This window comes from Tursiops truncatus, chromosome 9, assembly GCF_011762595.2.
Source record: "Tursiops truncatus isolate mTurTru1 chromosome 9, mTurTru1.mat.Y, whole genome shotgun sequence".
Classification (NCBI taxonomy): Eukaryota; Metazoa; Chordata; class Mammalia; order Artiodactyla; family Delphinidae; genus Tursiops; species Tursiops truncatus.
This window is the reverse complement of record NC_047042.1, coordinates 22,830,962-22,852,535: the sequence shown is the minus strand read 5'-3', so window position 1 is coordinate 22,852,535 and position 21,574 is coordinate 22,830,962. Positions and strand designations below refer to the sequence as shown.

Here is a 21,574-nt window from a genome sequence, read left to right as displayed (position 1 = left end):
AAAGAATATATCAATTTAAAAAAATGGAGTTCAGAAAAACACTCAATTTAATGCTAAGGGTAGCATTTTCAAGTCACTCAGGAATGGAGTATTTAATACATGGTTGTAGGCAAGAGATGATCAGATTATAAAATATACTTAGATTCCACCTAGAAAAAGGAAGATAATTTTTAAAAACTAATTGTAAGCTGAAGAATATCTGACAAGGCACAAAACACAGAAGTCACAACTGACTGAAGAAAATTAAAAGTTCTGTAACAAGAAAAATACTGTTTCAAAAAAGTAAAAGAAATATGCTGAATAAAAACATTTGTAAAACATAAAGAAGTAATATCCCTAATATTCAAAGAGATTCAGTGTGAAAAGGACAAGGAATTTAACAGAACTGAGTAAAGAATACTAAGAGGAGTCCACAGAAGAGATACAAAAAGACAAGATTCTCAACCTCACTACAAATCAGGAAAATAAAAACTAAAAAAGAAAGATTTTTTCACTAAGATATTAAAAAATTAAAATGTTAATGTATCTAAGTCAATGACACTCTGGGAAAGCTGACACTGATGCGCGGTTGCTAGAAAAGATTATTCACTTCGTGTTTTCTTCTGAAAACAGAAAAAACTATGGTACCTATCAAACTTAAATATCTGGTTATCCTTCAACTTAAAAGGCTAATACTTCCAGGAATTGATACTGTAGAAAAAGAAATATACTCAGCCTTTCTCTATACTGTTTCTTCTTTCTAGAATGCTTTTTCCTTGTTTTTGTCTAGAAAACTCTTAAGACATGTTCCAATACCAAGCTCAAAGTCCCCTCTTCCTGTCTAAGCCATGTTTAATTCATCTTTGTATTCCTTAGCACAATTTCAATAGCCTCATAGTATTTTAAAATTTGCAGACTTCCCTGGTGGCACAGTGGTTAAGAACCTGCCTGCTGATGCAGAGGACACAGGTTCAATCCCTGGTCTGGGAAGATCCCACATGCCGAGGAGCAACTAAGCCCGTGCGCCACAACTACTGAGCCTGCTGCGCTCTAGAGCTCGTGCGCCACAACTACTGAGCCCATGTGCCACAACTACTGAAGCCTGCACACCTAGAGCCTGTGCTCCACAAGAGAAGCCACCACAATGAGAAGCCTGCTCACCACAACGAAGAGTAGCCCCCACTTGCCCCAACTAGAGAAAGCCCGCAAGCAGCAACAAAGACCCAACGCAGCCACCAATAAATAAATAAATAAATTTATTAAAAAATAAATAGAAAAACAAGATTTGCGTAGAGGCAAGGCAACAAAGACACGGAGTAGACCAATCAGAACCAATGAGAGAGACTGAAGATGTTCATGTGAAAGAGTTAACAACGGCTAACGGTAACAGAAGTAACAGTCGGAAGGTAGGAAGAAAACAAGGGACCCGGGGACAGATAGAGAGAGCCTAAAAAGAGTGGGTGAAACTAGAACCAGTGAAACAAAAATGACCAGCTCAGGCCCCCATGTAGATTCCAAAGCATCAGAAAACCAGTTTTAAAAAAAAGCTTGTGGTTAGAGAGCAGTTATTTCCAGTCAGTCCTGAAACAGCCCAAATCTGCCCCAGAAAGGACAGAAAATGACAATATTCCTTGAGAGAAAAATATGAAAATAAAAAGACCTCATAAAAAGCAGCTTGCATCGACCCATCATTACCTCAGACAATGGAGGCTACAAAAACCTCTCTCTCTAATAATCACATGTAAGATCTGAACACAGAATACTGTACACATGAATTGGAATTAGAGTACAATTTATTCAATTCTTTATCATAGGGTAGCTCTCTTTTGTGTAAGACTAAGAGCTCAAAAAAAAATTTGCTGAATGAATAAAAGATAAATGAGTAAGTTACAGCCTGAATGCATAGTACTGACCAGGCAAAAATTGTCTGGATATGATCAAATCTTATTTCAGATAATTTAGAAGAATGCTATGAATTAGTATCAAAAATGATCTTGAAATCTATTTGAAAATTTTAATTCATCACACTAAGCTTTTTAATCTGTTTAAAAGCTTAGTAAATTAATATGGCCTAGCAACTTATAAAGAAATATTAGATTAACTTATAAAAAATAAACCAGATTTGCTTTACAGATTTCTCCAATGTATGTTCTCTACTGTTGCTTTCATTCATTTTTTTTCCTGTTAAGCACAAATTGAGCCTCTATGTAAAAATAAAAACCTAGCAGAGATTAAGAGGACAACAAGTTACGGTCTCTATGCAAAAAATCTTCACAGTATTATCAGGGAGATAGCACACACATATTGAACACATAAAAATAAAAGGGAACTATAAAAAGGGGTAACAGTAGTAGCAGTAATAATAAATCTACTTTGTACAAAAATATTAAAAATTAATCTAGAGATTCGGTTAAAGGTTTCTGGGAAGGTCAAGTTTTACATCAGTTATTAAAAAAAGAATCAGTGAAGAATTAAACCATAATAAAATAATAATAAAACTTGAAATAAACAGATTAAGCAAGCAAACTGGGACTGGGGGAAAAGGAGAAAAAGAAAATACCCTATGGACTGGCTGGGGCTACTTCCAATCAAACTGAAAATAAGTTACACATTGGGCCAAACAAGGAAGCACAGGCACACTGCCTTGGTTACCACCGTGTGGTAATCTTTCCTTCGTGTAATGTCTTGGGTTCCAGTTTCTTTACTGATAAAATAAAGAGGTGAAACTAGCTTGTCTCCTAAGGTCCTAGCTGTGAAATTCTGAAAGATGTTTTCTAATAGCCAGTATTCTCTGATTCCAAAGATTAGCAAACTTGTATACTGTTTTCATTATCTGAGACTAGACTGCTTTTTAGTCTGGGCATGAACGCAAATAATTAGATCCTCTCAGCACTCCAAATCATAAAAACAAATTCTGAAGAATGCCAGTGTAGGCTGTATACTAAACTCAGTAGTAACTACTAAAAACTGCTATGGAGGTACAGAGGTGCCCAATATGCCATGTTATACAGAAAACACTGCGATGGATATTGAGTGGTCCCAATCATCTTATGGATAAGGAAAGTATTCTAGCTCTAAAGGGAAGATGATGCAAACCTGTGTATTCTTAGTTCACTCACTTCTAAAGCATCTGACCTACTTCACTCACTACCATCCTTCTGGTCCTGAGACAGTTGATAAATCTATGTTATACAATATGGTGTCAATCATGCAAGTTGTTTTTTTACTCATCAGGTCTGCTCCAAGGACTTTAGGAACTTACAGCCCGGGCCGAGTCACCGAAGTCTATCTTCAACCTCCCCATGGCCCTAATGATAGCAATAATTGACTGGATGGTGTTACTGTAGACCACTGCTTTGTACTGTTTACATTCCTCTTCTGAATAACCAGCTTCGTGGATAATTCTAACAAGACAAAAAGAGAAAAGTTAACACTTACTTCCTTTGATGGAACAGTACACTTAAACATAAAAAAATTTAATGTTTTAAATCTACTTACTTCATTTGCTTCACAATTGTACTTTTCCCAGATTCACCAGCACCTAAAAAAAGGGAAATAAATGAGGGATTTCTAATTTTATCACTTATGTATATCCAACTCCCAACACACACACACTCTCTCTGTCTCTTACAGGTAATTTAAAAAAAAATTTTATTGGAGTATAATTGACTTACACTGTTGTGTTAGTTTCTGCTGTACAGCAAAGTGAATCAGTTATACATATACATACATCCACTCTTTTTTAGATTCTTTTCCCATATAGGTCATTACAGAGTATTGAGTAGAGTTCCCTGTGCTATACAGTAGGCCCTTATTTATTTTATATATAGTAGTGTGTATATATCAAGCCCAATCTCCCAATCTACCCCCCACTTCCCCCAAGTTTGTTTTTTACATCTGTGATTGAATTTTTTATATCAAAATGATCTTTATTGGTTTCCAAACATACAGAAAATTTCTTAAAAATAAGTCCCATCTGTTTATTACATCATAATCCTTAAACTCAGCTAAAAAAAAAAATGCTTTCATCGATGCTTTTATGTATTCCCTGAAGTATTAAAAAAATTCTTTCTTCTATAGCTTACACTGAAGCAGTATAAATAAATTTTACTCAAGATTTTGCTCCCCACTGGAAGATGTTTAACTTTCTGGCCAATTATCATAATTTCAACCTCTGCCTCATGTGAAGTGGACAGACCAGTGGTGCCAAGAAACCACGACAATTATTTTTAAATATTACGTTATAATAAAATAGCTATCTCACGCATTATATAGTCAACCACCATTACTGAACAAGTGACACACAGCCGGCACGCTTCGCTAACACTGGGGATGCAGTGGTATGGCAGAAATGTCTCCCCCTATGTTTTTCTTTATTCCCTGTCATAAACCCATTCTCAAAACTCTCCTTCACTCTCTACATATTGATGACCTCCTCACAATTTGAGTCTCTAGAATTATGCCATCATAACACGAAAATATCACTAACAAAATGGCCCTTTATAAAATTAGAGCCCTCTAGATACTGTGAACATCTGAGCACAGGACACAAAACAAGGAGGGTATGACAAGTCTACTGTTTGGCTTCATACTGTCTTTGACCAGGGCTACAGATCATGGAGCTGTTATTTCTGTCTGAGAGACAGGGCTCAGGATTTTCATTATCTAGGCCTCATATTCCCATTTTTCCAGAGCCACTGCTACATGCTCTATGCTCCAGTGTCACTGAACTTACAGTACTAACAACACCTACTGCTGATGACGCCACCAATCTTCAAACATACTGTTCCTCCTGCCAAAGTGTAATTTGCTCTGCTTCCTAGAGCTCCGCTGGTGATGCTGTATCAACCACCAAACCTACCCCCTTCCTCAGTCTTTCCTGACCCACTCCCGCTATGATCCCTGTTGCCTCTCCCTTTGAACATGTTCTACTTGAATGCTCAGCAGCTAACTTGTGCTAGACACACCATCAACCAGAAATGTACCTGAATGTATTCAAGCTATCTGTGACGGATCAGTTAGACGGCAAACTTCTGGGCCTCATTCCCTTCTCCCCTTCCCCCTCCAGCTACACACATCCAAATCATCAGAGGCATCTGAGAATAAGTCATAGTTAAATGGCCTATTTGAAAACCTGGGGGGGGGGAACTGCTTAAATTTTACTTGTGATTTGATATTCAAGAAATTTTCCCAAGATAGCTGCATATTAAGTAGAAAAGCGGGCACTGAATAAACAGTGAGGGCATTATTCATCTACAGACAGCCTTTGAATCTTGGCAGGGCAACTGCCAATACAAACAACTCCAAGATAAACAACCCATTATATATTAATCAACAAGCCATATACTTGGCTCTATGAAAAGCACAATCGTAGCCATTATGGCTCACACATTTCTCTAATTCAAGAGAAGCCCACCCAAGGAACACACCCTCGGCAGTCTCCAGCAGGGCTATCTTCAAGGGGGCCCTCTGTGCCTCTAGGGCACGGCAAGTTGACTCAGCAGCAGCCGTGTTTCGCTGATAGAACATTTTAGATCCCAACATCCATTCACGGGGTGGTGATTCCACATGCACAGTGAGCGTCGATGAAGAGCCACCCATGGCCCATTCTGTTAGTGAAACAACTCAGAGGTTCAGAGAAAGGCTCACATGATACAAGCTCGTGAGGTCTGAGAGCCATACAAGGGGAAAATCAGAAATAGTAAAGAATAAGATGGTTCCCAGCTGAACTCTATGGAGGCAGATGAGAATTTTTAAATCTTAATGAGAAAAAAGCAACTTTTCCTAATGTTAGACATTATCTTTAAATTTTAACTCACTTCCTGTCTCATAGAATAGTTGGTGACATGGGACATTGAGCTTACTCCACAGTGAGCATCTGGTCAATGGCTTGAGGTTCCAAAAAATCCTGAAATATGTTTAATATTAAAGAGTGCAGATGGCAGTGTTACTGGCTGGATTTCTACCTAATTTCTTTGCTAGTTAGACAAGGTACTCTCTGTGGACCAGATTTCCTAAAGACAGAAATACTGGGGAAAAAACTTTCATAATTTAGCAGTTTATATAATTAGAATTTTCAATTCTTACTTCCATGCAGAGACTCCTAATAGGAAAATTAGAAATGCTGCACGGTTATGGTTCCAGCATTCTAAACACTGGTATTCTTTCCACATAGCGTACAGGAAGAGTTAAAGGTTGTCCTCCAGAAATCTCAGTCAGCACAGTCCTGTCTGAGAGACTGACAGGAAGCAATATTGTAAAAAAACAAAACCAACCAACCAACCAAACAAACAAAAAACCCCTCAGGGGTAGTGGAGGCAGGAGAAAGGAGAAAAGGGTAAATTTTCCTAGCAGTATTCAGCAAGGCAGCTACTGCTTTTCAGTTCAATCCATAGGGAAGATTAAAAGAGTGAGAGTACCCTGCTTTCAAGAAGAAACAAGGAATATGTAACACGTATCAGTCAGGAAAGATCAAAGCGTGGGACCGTTGCGGTCACAAAGCTGAGATGGTCAAGGTGACTAGGTGGCCTGTAGAGTAACCGTTGACAAGCTGGTCGCTGTGAAATGAACGAGACTTTAGGGTAGTGGGAAGGGAGGATGCAGCTCCCCAGGGCAAGAATGTGTGCAGTGTCGCCACAGTGGGCCAGGAACCATAAAGCCACTGAGGGGGATCCCCCAGACCTCTCTTTAAGGAGGAAGTGGCGGATGGAAAACTGCATATCTGAGAGTAAATACTGAGCCCAGCAGGTGTGTGAAGTGGAGCTGGGCACCTGATAATGCACCACACAGATAATGGGAGGGCAAAGGAGCATCACCACAGTAACACGGACAGGGACCCACCTGCGGCTCCGGGCTACACACGCAGGGCCGCTTATTAACAGGGCTCGGAAAAGCAAAATGTATCCAGTGAGGACAAGTAGAAGGATGAGGGAGGGGAAGACTAAAAACAAATCACGGTCTAAGTAAAGTAACCCCATGGCTAGATTATAAGTCCTTGAACAGAATTATATAAGTTACCATTATAAAAATGATAATCAAATCGTGCTCACCCCTGATTTCTGTTGAGGGGCAGTCTAGAGAAATTTGGAAGTTTAACTGTGGCGAGGTTTAAAAGAAAAAAGAAAACACCTCTGACCCCAGAAAACACATACTCCACCCCCCCGGAAGAATATTCTTCATCCAGCTTTGCTTGGGTTCACATTTATATCATTTATTATATCATTATATCATTCCTGGTTTCAGCTGCCTCACATCAAGGCTGTTCGGCATTAAAACGGTGATTTTGTCAAAGTCACCTTATGCTGAATTCCTGACGCCACTACTCCACTTTTAAAAACGCCCAACTTTTACGTACAATTGAACCATTTTTACGTTCAATAAGACTAAATAACAGTTCAGTTTAAACTGGAATAAAACCAAATTTACAAGTGCATTTAAAGGCGCTTCTGTTTATCATAATGCTACTGTAAGATTAGTAAGATCAAGGTCCTTATTTTTAAGATAGAAGCAAATAAAGAGGATGCAAGGGCAAATACTAATTAAAGATAAGAGGCTTAATTATCCCCCTTGAAAGTAAAGGAAAATTTCCCTCCCTTTTTCTTAGGACATTTACTTTAGAAAAATTTTAAATGTAAGTGCTTTCTCCTCTTTGAAATGTATATACAGTTGACCCTCACCAACCTCGGTTTGAACTGCATGGGTCCACATATACGTGTATTTTTTTTTTTTCCAATAAATTCATACAGCACTACGCAGTCTGAGGTTAGCTGAATCTGTGGCAGGTCCTGGAACCAATCCCCTGCAGATACCAAGGGACAACTGTATACCCTTTTGAAAACTAAACTGGCCTTTTTTGTCAGCTTCATGATCAAGAATGTCTTTCTCAAGAACCTGAGAACCATCTCTTTGAAAGGTAAACATCACAGGAGATAGCACCCCTACCTTCCAGTTTCTGCAGGTAGGTAGGAGTCTACCTTGGGTGGGGGTCTTGCTCCAAGTTGCAAAACTACCTCTTGTCATAAGATAAGTTTGTTTCTCTTCTGGATAAGGTCAGTTAGCTAAAAGATGGTTACCTCAATTACCAGGCAAAGTTAGGATGAACTGTGTGTGACATAAGGTGTTGTAAAGCCTCTCATTTGGGGACTAGTTGTCATTTATCTTGAAAACATGTACGTAACCTGTTGAATCAGCTTGGCTATGTTAAGTGGATGACATACCTTTCTGTCTTGCTGTCTCTTAATGGACTGCTTGTGATGCAATCCATTCAATAAGAAAATGTTTTCTTTCTCCACTACCTTTGTGAAGATGATTTCTGGGTTGGGAGAAGACTTTGTTTTTAATTATTATTCCCCAACATGGGAACAGTCTAGAAATCTTTATTATTCAGCCGTGAGAAGCTCTGGACTTACATTTATATAAATATATATGTATTTATAGGCTATATCTGACATTCTGGGATATAAAAATAATGACTGTAAACAGCAGAATCTAGATTCCCCCAAATGATCCCCTTTCTCCAAATATTAACTCCCCATAAAATTACTCCCCGAGCCATTCATGTCTGAGATGGGGATCACACTATTACACTGCACAAGGATGATTACACACACACGACTACTCTAGCATCCAGGTAGGACAAAAGAAGGGAGAATTGTGGGCAACACAGGAAGCTTTTTCCTGGCAGCCTAGTCAAAGAGACCACAGAAGTAACTAATTGATTGAACTGAGAGATCAATGTTTCTACGAGTCAAGTCTCAAGACTCACACGGTGAGGGTAAGGAAGGATAGAGGACTGGGGGCCACAAGTATACGCTTCGGGGTCTACAAGTTTGCTGCAAGAAATTTTAATTCAGTGTTTTTATTTGTATAACAAGAATAATTTAAGAAATGCTGAGTCATCTGAATGCCTCTATCTAACTGAATTTCAGGATCTATATTTGAGTTTGTGTTTATAGGTCCTGAGATACTCAAGCAAGTGCCAAACACTGTACCTTGCTTGAGAATCTATCCATCCATCACTCTATCTGGTTTGGCTGTCAATCACTAGACCCCCTATCCAAAGAAAGGGCCATGTGTTTCCAGCAGGCCAATCTGAGCTGTGTTTGAGAGTAAAATTCCCTATGCTTATACATCTTATACAAACCATCAAACAGAACATTTTACAAATTAATATATGTAAACATATTTATGTATAATATACATAAAATATACTAAAAACTTAACAAAATAATCACTTTGGATACACTGATTTTTTTTTTTTTTTTTTCCTCCAAGAAAAGAATGAGATCTAGGTGCCAGAGATTTTCCCTGGCCATTTTTGTGAAGATTATCAAGAAAAAAAAATCACAGCACTGCAAAGCATAATGTGAAATCTGGCCCACAGAAGTCATTTTCCATGATCACATCATGGAAAACAACATTAAAGGATGGGGCCAAAACAGAGGGAAGCAACACTGAGAGAAAACTAGGATAAGAGAAGCCAGACAGCAACCCTTGAGCCTTTAGATATAGTCATATTTAGGGAGTCATATTACAATTGACCATCCAGAGTGGAAACACTGTTGAGAGTTAAAGGGGGCACAAGCATAAACTAGGACTGACCTGGGAAAAGGAGAAAATATATCACTCTAGTCAGAACTGAAGACAATTTCAACTTGATTTCCAAGTATGAGTCAGTTATGAGTTTGCTTTCTGTCACATGGACCCGAAAAGAGTTTTGGACTAACCCTGTGCCAAACAGTATTACTTTAATTATCTTTAGCTAATGAAGGAAAAACAAAGGAGGTTAATGATGCATTTGCAGCAAGTAAAGGTCAAATGATAATTACTGCGTGCTTTACAAAAGAAAGTTACAGAAGTTCAGACAGAGAAAAGATGTGGGAAAATCAGTCATTATATAGCCCACTGTAGAAGAGGGATGCCTTAATCCAAGAGTCATACTTGTAAGTACAATTTATTGTGACTTATATTGGGTTGGCCAAAAAGTTCGTTCGGGTTTTCCTGTAATGTTACAAAAACCCGAACGAACTTTTTGGCCAACCCAACCACCATTATTTGTCTTACTAAATTCATATTAACTTTACTTTTTAAATGTTCATATACACTATGTTATAAAATTGTTTGTTTTTATAGTTCATAGAAGACCTATAAAGCATAAGGAACTTTGTTCCCAATGACAGTTACACACATTTGTGAAAATAATTTAGAATTACACAGGGGGGAAAGGTTTTCCTTTATCAGGGGGCCATACACTGCACTGTCTAAAACTCAAGTCTAACTGCGCTCCTGTTTTTGCTCAGCTGTTTACTATTAAGGACCAGTAAGTAATTAACATATACAAACTCTCAACTTTTCCTATGTTGCCCTACAATTCTCCATGGGTCTCTGTCACATTTCTGAACATATGTGAGCAGAGGCACCGACTGCCTTTATTCTCAACCATCTTTTCAAGGATGTTTATATAGAGAATAGTCTTAGAAGACAAGAGATAATGCTTCCCTCTGGAACAGAGAGCAGGTCTGTTTGTTGTCTACCATCGTAAGATAACATGCTCTGGGACAAAGATCAGGTGGGCTTACTGCACATTATGAAAAAAATACTGGGGATCCCCAACTTAAGGGCTCCTCTACTGCAACATAACCCATTGCTTGTGCAGCCACGGCTCTCTTCGTGTTGCCCTTAGGGAACTGGGGCTGGGTAAATCGCCATAAAGGCTGATACTCTGGCAACTGCAATTGCTATAATAAAGTCATTTTTGTCTCTGAACCAGGCCTCTCATGTCTTCTGTCAGCAACCATGAAACTGGGGTGGGAATCCTCCAGCAGTCCAGTGGTTAGGACCCCATGCTCTCGCTGCCATGGGCCCGGGTTCGATCCCTGGTTGGGGAACTAAGATCCTGCGAGCCGCGTGGTGTACGCCCCTTCCCCTCCCCCAAAAAAGAAAAATGAAACTGGGGTAAGCTAACTTGTTAGTTTGTAAGTAGGGTAAAGTCTCAGGTACTGAATAATTCTTGACATGCTCTTCTGCTTAATTTTTAATTAATTCCCGAATTTCTGACAACTAAGGACGCTTCCAGCCATGATCTCTACACCTGTACTACTTATCTTTCCTCAAATGGCAGCTTAATCAGGTTTGTCCAATAAACCCAAAGAAACAGCTAGAACAGTGGTTCTCAAAGCATGATCTAAGGACCAGTAGTATCAGCAACACTTAAGAAATGTACATTCTCAGGTCCCACCCAGAACTTACTGACTCAAACTCGGGGAGTGGGGCCCAGCAGTCTGTGTTACAACAATCCCTCCAAGGGATTCTGAGAACAAGGGAGGTAGAAGAAAGGTCTCCTCCTTTTTTCTTGATTGCGATCAGAATTATTATAGTGATTAAGTTGCTGACGAGCTATAACAAACTATTATTTTTATGAAATATTTATATTTCCCTCCTCCCCCTGAAAGTGAGACAAGTAATATTGTTTTACATTTCTGCAAATAGCTTATTAAAAGACAGCTTAACTCTCCTATCTATGTCTGCATTTAATATGATACAATGTATTACTTTGGTTGAATGAAGAAAATCCATTTCCACATATTAATGTACTTAGAAAATGAAAGAGCATTTTAATGGCATTTGCAGATAATTGTGGATAGTCTTCTTTGATTCTATACCAAACTTTGAAAAGGGTAGCTTAAAGTTTGGTTATAATGCATTTCTGTGAACTTTGGTAGCTTTGGTCTATCTTGTACTTGGAATGGATCTCTTACCCATGTCTTATTTGGAAATTAGTTCACTGACTTATGGAGAACTGAATGTTGACATATTTTCAATATAAAAAAAAAGGGCATTTATTTTTAAATTGCCTTTTTAATATTATACATAATTTCACCAGAAAAAAGCTTTAGGTCATAAGATGATATCAAGCTCCCAGTGGTAGGGACATGGTTTTTAAATTTCTTTTTTCTTTTTTTTGGCTTGAAAGCTCAAATTTTATTATTGGCAACAAATACTGTTTGCTGTTTTCCTTGAAGTGACAACTGACTAACTGCCAAATCCCCAAGTCGGATTAACCATATTTTTCTATCAGTCTTTCTTTCAAGTGAAAATGGAATGGTATTCCAGGAAAAGAGCAACTAGTTCAATTCACAACTCAATCAATCACACAGCTGCTCTTCCTCACGACAACCAACGTGCTCTGGCATATGCAAAAGTAGTTTGGGAGTACTTCCCATTTGGTCACACAGAATATTAAAGACATATGTACTTAATGGTCAAGATTTGATAAAAATCATCATGCTTATGACTTCAGCATTTTTTAAATCACAAGTGCTTAGTAGTGAAGAATACAATGACTACTGGTACAATCTCATGCTACTGACATGATTCAGCAGTTTGACCATTACTACTTTTGTACCATTAGAGCAAACAACGCAATAGAAAAGGCAAACAACATCTTAGTATTACTATGAAAATGGTCTCAGGGCGCCCAGGGTCCACAGATCCCTCCTAAAACCAGATTTAACGTCTTTCTCACCCACTGGACTATGAGCTATGAGGGAAGAGAGCCCCTGGTTTCTGTCACCATGATATCCCCAAAGCTAACTCCTATGGCAGGAGCACAAGACACTTATTCACCAGCTGGATGACAGGAAGAGAGGGAGGAGAGCGGGAGGGGAATATACAACATGAAGAAAGCATAAGAAAATGTAACTGAATATTTACATGAATTGTGGAAAGGGAGAATTCTGTCAAGACCAGAAGAAACAAAGAAGTGGGTGGAAGCTTGTGACTGCCCCTTAAAAACAGGTTCTCACACACACACACAAAACAGACGAACCCAACAACAACAACAACAAAAACAGATTCTCTCCTTCTTCTATTGTAATAAGAGTAGTGGCTTGGAACATGGCAGCTAGAGACTACATTGCTTATCTTTCCTTGCTGCTAGGTGTAGCCACTTCACCCCATTTCTCACCAAATCACGATGTGTGTAAAAGGAAAATGCAGCCTTGGACGCTCTCTCTCCTGTTCCTACGTACGAGCTAGAAAATGGGTGTCCCTGTAGTCTTGTTCCAACCATGTGAATTAAGACAATGTCCAGGGGGGCTTCCCTGGTGGCGCAGTGGTGGAGAGTCCGCCTGCTGATGCAGGGGACACGGGTTCGTGCCCCGGTCCGGGAAGATCCCACATGCCGCGGAGCGGCTGGGCCCATGAGCCATGGCCGCTGAGCCTGCGCGTCCGGAGCCTGTGCTCCGCGACGGGAGAGGCCACAACAGTGAGAGGCCCGTGTACCGCAAAAAAAAAAAAAAAAAAAAAAAGACAATGTCCAGGGACAGTAGGGCAATGAGAGGGCAGGAACTCAGGTCCCTGAATGGTCATGTGAGGCAGAGCACCCCAGCTCTAGTTAACCTTGGATCCGTTACACAAGAGAAATAAACACCTATCTTCTTTAGGCCACGGTTTCTCTGATACAGAGCTAGGCCTTCATGCTGACAATTCTTTAAAAAGTGGTCTAGATTGAAATATACAAGCAAATATAAAACAAACTAAAAAGTCCCCAAGCCTACAAATGTTTTAAAAGATTACCATAAGTAAAGTAGAAAGGCAAACTACAGAATAGGGAAAACTATCAGTAATTAATGAGTATCAAAATGTAGATTTCTTTTTTTTTCCCAGTGCACAGCAAAGTGATTCACTTATGTGTGTGTGTATGCTTTCTCAGATTCTTTTCCATTATAGGTTATTACAAGATATTGAATATAGTTCCCTGTGCTATACAACAGGCCCTTGTTTATTTTATATATAGTAGTGTGCATATCTTAACCCGAAACTCCTAATTTATCTTCTCCCCTCCCCCACTATCCCCTTTGGTAACCATAAGTGTGTTTTCTATGTCTGTGGGTCTATTTCTGTTTTGTAAATAAGTTCATTTACATTGCTTTTTAGATTACGTATGTGATAACATATGATACCTGTCTTTCTCTATCTGACTTACTTCACTTAATATGATAATCTCTAAATCCATCCATGTTGCTATATATATATATATATATATATATATACATACACACACACACACCCCCCACACACACACCCCCCACACACACACCACATTTTCTTTCTCCATTCATCTGTCAATGGACACTTAGGTTGCTTCCATGTCTTGGCCATTGTAAACAGTGCTGCTGTGAACACTGGAGTGCATGCATCTTTTAGAATTAGAGTTTTCTCCAGATACATGCCCAGGAGCGGGATTGCTGGATCATATAGAAGCTCTATTCTTAGTTTTTTAAGGAGCCTCCATACTGTTTCCATAGTGGCAGCACCAATTTACATTCCCACCAACAGTGCAGAAGGGTTCCTTTTTCTCCAACCCTCTCCAGCATTTACTGTTTGTAGACTTTTTAATGATGCCTATTCTGACTGGTGTGTAGCTGTCCAGTTTTCCCAGCACAACTTATTCAAGAGACTGCCTTTTCTCCATTGTATACTTGCCTCCTTTAGCATAGATTAATTGACCATAAGTGCATGGGTTTATTTCTGGGCTTTCTATCCTGTTCCACTGATCTATATGTCTGTTTTTATGCCAGAACCATACTGTTTTGATTACTGTAGCTTTATAGTATAGTCTGATATGAAAACAGAACCCATATATATGCTTCCTACAAGAGAACCATTTCAGTTCTAGAGACACATACAGACTGAAAGGGAGGGGATGGAAAAAGGTATTTCACACAAATGGAAAGCAAAGAAAGCTGGAGTAGCAATATTTATATCATACAAAATAAACTTTAAAATAAAGCCTGTCACAAGAGACAAAAAAGTACACTCCATAATGATCAAGGGATCAATTGAAGAAGATGATATAACAATTGTAAATATATATGCACCCAACATAGGTGCACCTCAATATATAAGGCAAATGCTAACAGCCATAAAAGGAGAAATCGACAGTAACACAATAGTGGGAGACTTTTACACCCTACTTACATCAATTGATAGATCATCCAGACAGAAAATCAATAAGGAAACACAGCCCTTAAATGACACCTTAGACCAGATGGACTTAATTGATATTTATATAGCATTCCATCCAAAAGCAACAGAATATACATTCTTTTCAAGTGCCCATGGAGCATTCTCCAAGACAGATCACATGCTGGGCCACAAAGTGAGCACCACAAAGTGAACATCAGTAAATTTACGAAAACTGAAATCATATCAAGCATCTTTTCCAACCACAGTGCTATGATATTAGAAATCAACTACAAGAAAAAAACTGTAAAAAACACAAACACATGGAAGCTAAACAATATGCTACTTAACAACCAATGGATCACTGAAGAAATCAAAGAGGAAATTTAAAAATACCTAGAAACAAATTAAAACAAAAACATGAAAATCCAAAACCTAGGAGATGCAGCAAAAGCCATTCTAAAAGGGGTGTTTACAGGGATACAAGCGTACCTCAGAAAACAAGAAGAATGTCAAATAAACGACCTAACCTTACACATAAAGCAACTAGAAAAAGAAGAACAAACAAACCGTGAAATTAACAGAAATCATAAAGATCAGAGCAGAAATAAATGAATAGAGATGAAGAAAAAAACAGAAAAGATCAATGAACCTAAAAGCTTGTTCTTTGAAACGATAAACAAAATTGATAAACTTGTAGCCAGACTCACAAAAAACAGAGAGGGCCGAAATCAATAAAGTTAGAAATGAAAAAGGAGAAGTTACAACGGACATCGCAGAAATACAAAGCATCATAAGAGACTACTAGAGCAATAAAATGGACAACCTGGAAGAAATAGACAAATTCTTAGAAAGGTACAATCTCCTAAGACTGAACCAGGAAGAAATAGAAAATATGAACAGACCAATCACAAGTACTGAAATTGAAACTGTGATTTAAAAACTCCACACTGGGGCTTCCCTAGTGGCGCAGTGGTTGGGAGTCTGCCTGCCGATGTAGGGGACGCGGGTTCGTGCCCTGGTCCGGGAAGATCCCACGTGCCGCGGAGCGGCTGGGCCCGAGAACCATGGCCGCTGAGCCTGCGCGTCCGGAGCCTGTGCTTCGCAACGGGAGAGGCCACAACAGTGAGAGGCCCACATACCGCAAAAAAAAAAAAAAAAAAAAAACTCCACACAAACAAAACTCCAGGACCAGATGGCTTCACAGGCGAATTCTATTAAACATTTAAAGAAGAGTTAACACCCATCTTTCTGAAACTGTTCCAAAAAATTTCAGAGTTAAGAAAACTCCCAAACTCATTCTATGAGGCCACCATCATCCTGATACCAAAACCACACAAAGATACCACAAAAAAAAGAAAACGTATATTTTTAAAACTCATAATGAATTAACATTAACTGACAAGAAAAACACCAATACTCTAAATAACAAAAGACATAAACACAATTCATAGAGGGAAAACAGATACAGTAGTTTTAAACTGTATATAGATATATATATCTTCATACTATAAAAAGTACCTTGAAAGAAATACACTGAAAAGTGTATGTGACTAATGCAATTTTTTGCCTCAAACATTTGTGTAATTCCAAATTTTTAAACTGTCAGACCGAATCAAAATTATGCAATTTATTTATAAAAATTTGGTCATCTCTCTCCAATGATTAAAGTTGAATAAGATCATCTTCTTTAATCTCATTTGTTTCAACCCACGTTCCCATCTCATCACTCATGCACATAAATCTCACATTCTGATCACAGCAAATTAGTTTTACTTCCAAAGTTTCACAACCATCCCCGCCTCCATTCCTCCCCCATACCTTCTCCCAAGTGGAGCCTTTATCAACATCGGCACTACAAAGGACCACACCATGTTCAGGCAGGGAGCATCTGGGATTGAATTTTCCCAACCAAGGCACGTCCAATTCTCAGGGACAGTAAAAACTGAGCAGACAGACACCAGGCCTGCTACATGGCCCAATATAGCAGGCGGGAAAACCACCCAGCCCGCAGCCATACAGAGACTCAGGTGAGAGATTCCGAGGCCTGCACTTTGAGGCAGCTCAAACAGGCAGGCTCTAAGCAGGCCATGAGTTACAACACCAGAGACTTCAACTGTGATACCAGGAGCACCTAGGTGAGAGCCATTACCTCCACGATCAGAGGAGGAAGAGGGCATTACATCTAAGGGACTAGACCCTGTTCCCGCTGCAATGAGTTCAAGAAAGTCACTCTTCCCTCCCTGCCCACTCACAGTGCCCCACACCAATTAGGGAGAACAGCAGGAAGGAAGGATGACAAGGGATGAAACATTTTTATCTGAACGCTACATAAGTAGACTGTTTAAATAATCAGATTGGACCAAGGCTTAAGCAACATTGAACATTTTGTAATTTTCCCTGCTAATCAGCAGGAAGTAAATTGATTTTAGGCTAAATTAAAATTAAAATAGTGTGAATCAACTCTTGTAACCCTCACTATTAATATACAAGCAATGATCTTTAAGCATATTTTTAAAAAGACAAGGATATTATACTTTCCCCTATCAAACATCTCAAATTTTACACACTATCTCCATAGCCTGTTCAGAGGAATTATTAAACCAGACTTGGATGACCACATGTCTCATATCTCATGTGAGCTGACATCATCCTTTCACCACTTTGAACACTTCCCTTCAGTACGTAATCCGATGAAGATTCCCTTTTCTACTTTAACCAACTCAGAATAAATCAATTCCGTGTGGTGCCAAGCTTTTGCCAAGTTTCCATGTACCTTAAAGTTTTAATCAGGATCCTGGTTCAGGCAGTGGAAGTGGTTTAAACACGAGAGAAAAGAATTCCATCGCTCTTTCACAAAGCAGTCCAGGGCTTGCGGTCAGCTTGTACTGTGAGAGACCCAAGCACCTTCTATCTTATTGCTCCGCCACCTTCATGACACGGCTTCCGACTCAGGTTAGGTATATCTGTTCAGGATCCCACTGGCACAAGAACTTGCAGTCAGTGGGAGGGACAACAAGTAGAGGAAGTGAGGGAATGTGCTTTCTCTTTAAGGGGACAACCCAAAAGTTGTAACTCATTTCTCCTCATATCCCCGTGACCAGAACCTAGCTTCCTAGCTTCACTTGGCCACCAGTATAGCTGGGAAATACAGTCACTAGCTGTGTAACTCTGTGTCTAGAAAATAGATATGGAGGGACCGTGCATACTGGGGAATAACCAGAAATCTCTGCTTAGCTAGCCCATAAGCGTATTCTTTTCTTTCTTGTGCCATCTGTTCCACCTTTAAGTTAAAAAAAAAGCAAAAACTTTTTAAATGAAACATTATGCCAGTCAATATATACAAAATGAAAGAGTTGGGTTTGTTTTTTATTTGTTTTGGTTTCCTCCTGAAAACTAAGTTGGATGCCTTGGAAAAACGTAATAAAGCAAGCTATTTTAAAAGGCCACTGAATTAGGTAAGTGTGAGAAATTGTCCAACGGAGACAAGCAAAAAAATTAAATCTAAAAGGATTCTTCATTCATATTTCTTTGCAAGTACCTTTAATTGAAAAAAAACTGGACACAAGGGGTTCATTTTGGATATGCAAAAAAGACAGCTGTGAACTACAGTCAGTGATTCATACGCCCCCCAAAAAGGCCATGATCGTACATCAAAAGATTGCTGAATGGCATTATACCTGTGTTTTCAACTTAAACAATATATTCAAGTTATACTTGCAGAAGTTTTTTTTAGGGTTTCCCCTCAAGACAGGTAAATTCTGATCCCATCAGCACAGAGAATTTCTACAAAGGAAACTTCCCCCTGCTTATCAACATATTCAGAATTTAATTACCTTTATCTTCCAATTTCTATACTCCCCCCCACAACTATTTTTCTAAAATGTTTAAATTTGTATCAACTGTTTAACCAAAAACTTCTGAGCATGGCATTGCAAGGATGCTAGGATTCGGACCCACATGCCTTTTAGCCTCATGTCTTCTATACTATACACCTCCAATCATTCTCTAGCCATGTAAGTCTTCAACATAATCTAACCTATACAGCCAGAATTCTAGCATCTATGCGTCAAGGATTATGTTAGGCAATCAAGTCAAAGTTGAATAAATCATGGGTCCTGACTCTAGAGAGTTGTATCCAGAATCAAAAGAGATAGTCAAGAAAATGAACAATTTCAATATACTTTCTTTCATTCAAAACATATGAAGTACCCACGTGATGGCAAGCACAACTCAGGGCATCGAGGGCAGAGAGAGCGGGAGTAAGAGCTGTGGCCCCCATCTCATGGGGGGAGGAAAAGGTGGCAGGAAACACTTCAGGTCTTGGGGTGAGGAAAGGCTAGTTAGAGGGGGTGACTGACACATGCAGATCATTTACTTAAAATATCAATACCTGCTACTAATATATCTCAACAAATTGATGCATCCAGTAAGTCAGTGGAAGAGCTCAATGAATGAAAGGAAGAAAATGACAGTAAAAGGTTACAGAAAAGTTAGTACAAACAAAACGTGTACAACTATGTAATTCCAAAGTATAATAACTACAGCCCTAATATACTTTTCACTGGCCCAATAATGTCTAAATTACCCTCTTTAACCACTCTCCTAGGAAGGACACCAATAGGATTATGTCCAGAGAGGAGGTGTAGAGGACTATAAAATCCTTCATTTGAGCAAAGGCTGATGGGAGGGAGGAATGTTTAGAAAAAGACCAGGAGACAACAGGATGTCTGATAAACAGCTGAAGAGCCCTCTCATGGGAGGAGAAGTTATACTGTGTGACACTCAAGAAGGCTGAATTAAGATCAATAACAAATTACACAGAAGCAAACCTGTCTCAGTAAAAGGAATAACCTATTAATAAAATGATGCCAGAATCTATAAAAACACATCATCTGTCAATAGGATTATTATTCCCCCCAGTTCTTTATAGCAGGAGGCATATATATATATATATATATATATATGTTATATAAAATTTTGTTAGATGTCATTTTACATCATTAAGATATAAGCTAAAAAGAAATGGTGCAACTCCCCATTTCCCACAGTTAAAAATATCGTACACTTAACGGTTTGTTAAGAGGGTAGATCTCATTTAAGGTATTCTTATCACAATCAAAGCAGGTGTGTGTGTGTGGAAGGAATGGGGCAATACAGAACTCTGGATTACACTACTGGAAATCTTTAAAATTACTTGTACCACCTTGATTTATGCAGTTGTGTTTAAACGGTAGGTTTCATACAAACAACAATAATAAAAGATTATGTTGAATTCATACATTCTGGCCATAGCCAGTTTCTGTATGAGGTCAAAGTCCCATGGAGATGAATAAAAGAAAAGCCTTCACTACTTTTTCTCATCAGCTCTCTCCACCAAACAAGAGTGAGTCTAAAAACTATCAAATGATGGGGCAGCTTTAACTAAATACCCTACTCTATGCAAATTGACACACAGACACCTAAAATTTATAAGTAATAGAAAAAAAGTCTTCAGTAAATATCCAATAAATTAATTTTTGCAAGGAAATAAAGAAATATTTTTAAGTAAAAATGAGAATAAACAATGCATCAAATCCCTCATGACTGGCTAGGACATAAAATAGGTTGGCAAGTATTGGCACACTAATCAGAAAAGATTTATTTAAGCAAAGAGGCTTCACATCACTTAAAAATTTAGTCTAGTTATCTGTAAGAGAAGGAATTACTTGATGCTAATTTGAGAACCCTTTAGTTTCTAGTTGAACCGGTTGCTCTAGGACTATGGAAGCAGAAACAGTAAAGTTCTTAAATGCCGACTGGGTTTTCTTTTCAAATTGTCTTTATTATAGCCATACTACACTTACTATAAGATGTGCTAATTTCTGTATGTTAAATGTGAAACACGTGTATAATTAATGAAATACATGTCTTGATTCGTCCTCTCTAATGGATGTAAATGCCAGATTAGGGCTTCCATTAGGGATTTAGTATACTTAAATTTTAAGAGTTAAGTAAGAGTTAATAAACATGAAAAGATAACACTGATACATCAGTTGTCATCAGGGAAAAGCAAATCAAAACCACAACAGGAGGGGCTTCCCTGGTGGCGCAGTGGTTGTGAGTCCGCCTGCCAATTCAGGGGACACGGGTTCGTGCCCCGGTCCGGGAAGATCCCACATGCCGTGGAGCAGCTGGGCCCGTGAGCCATGGCCGCTGAGCCTGCGTGTCCGGAGCCTGTGCTCCGCAACGGGAGAGGCCACAACAGTGAGAGGCCCGCGTACCGCAAAAAAACACAACAGGATACTACTTCACACCAGGATGCCTGCCATATAGCACAGCGGTCCCCAACCCCTGGGACGGGTTTCGTGGAAGACAATTTTTCCACGGACGGGGGGGACGGGGCTCAGGAGGTAATGTGATCGATGGGCAGCGGCAGATGAAGCTCTGCTCGCCCACCGCTCACCTCCTGCTGTGCCGCCCAGTTTCTAACAGGCTGCAGACCGGTACCAGTCCATGACTTGGGGGTTGGGGACCCCTGACATAGTGGGTACCAGGATGGCTAGAATCTAAAGGTCAGATAATAACAAGTGTTGGTGAGTATGTGAAGAAATCAGAACCCCCATACACTGGTGGTGGGAATATAAAATGG

The 21,574-nt window shown here is 39.1% G+C and overlaps 1 protein-coding gene across 2 annotated transcripts in view; it reads right to left on the bottom strand.

Annotated features, from left to right (window-relative positions):
- The window catches only part of GNAI1 (G protein subunit alpha i1), a 90,119-nt gene that overhangs the window by 31,846 nt on the left and 36,699 nt on the right, over positions 1 to 21,574 (bottom strand). For both annotated transcript variants that reach the window (XM_019940519.3, XM_019940518.3), the window contains exons 3-4: positions 3,478 to 3,520; positions 3,242 to 3,383 (exon numbers count right to left, since the gene is read on the bottom strand). In XM_019940519.3, the coding sequence (XP_019796078.1) occupies positions 3,242 to 3,383; positions 3,478 to 3,520 (185 nt within the window). The remainder of the gene's footprint in view (positions 1 to 3,241; positions 3,384 to 3,477; positions 3,521 to 21,574) is intronic.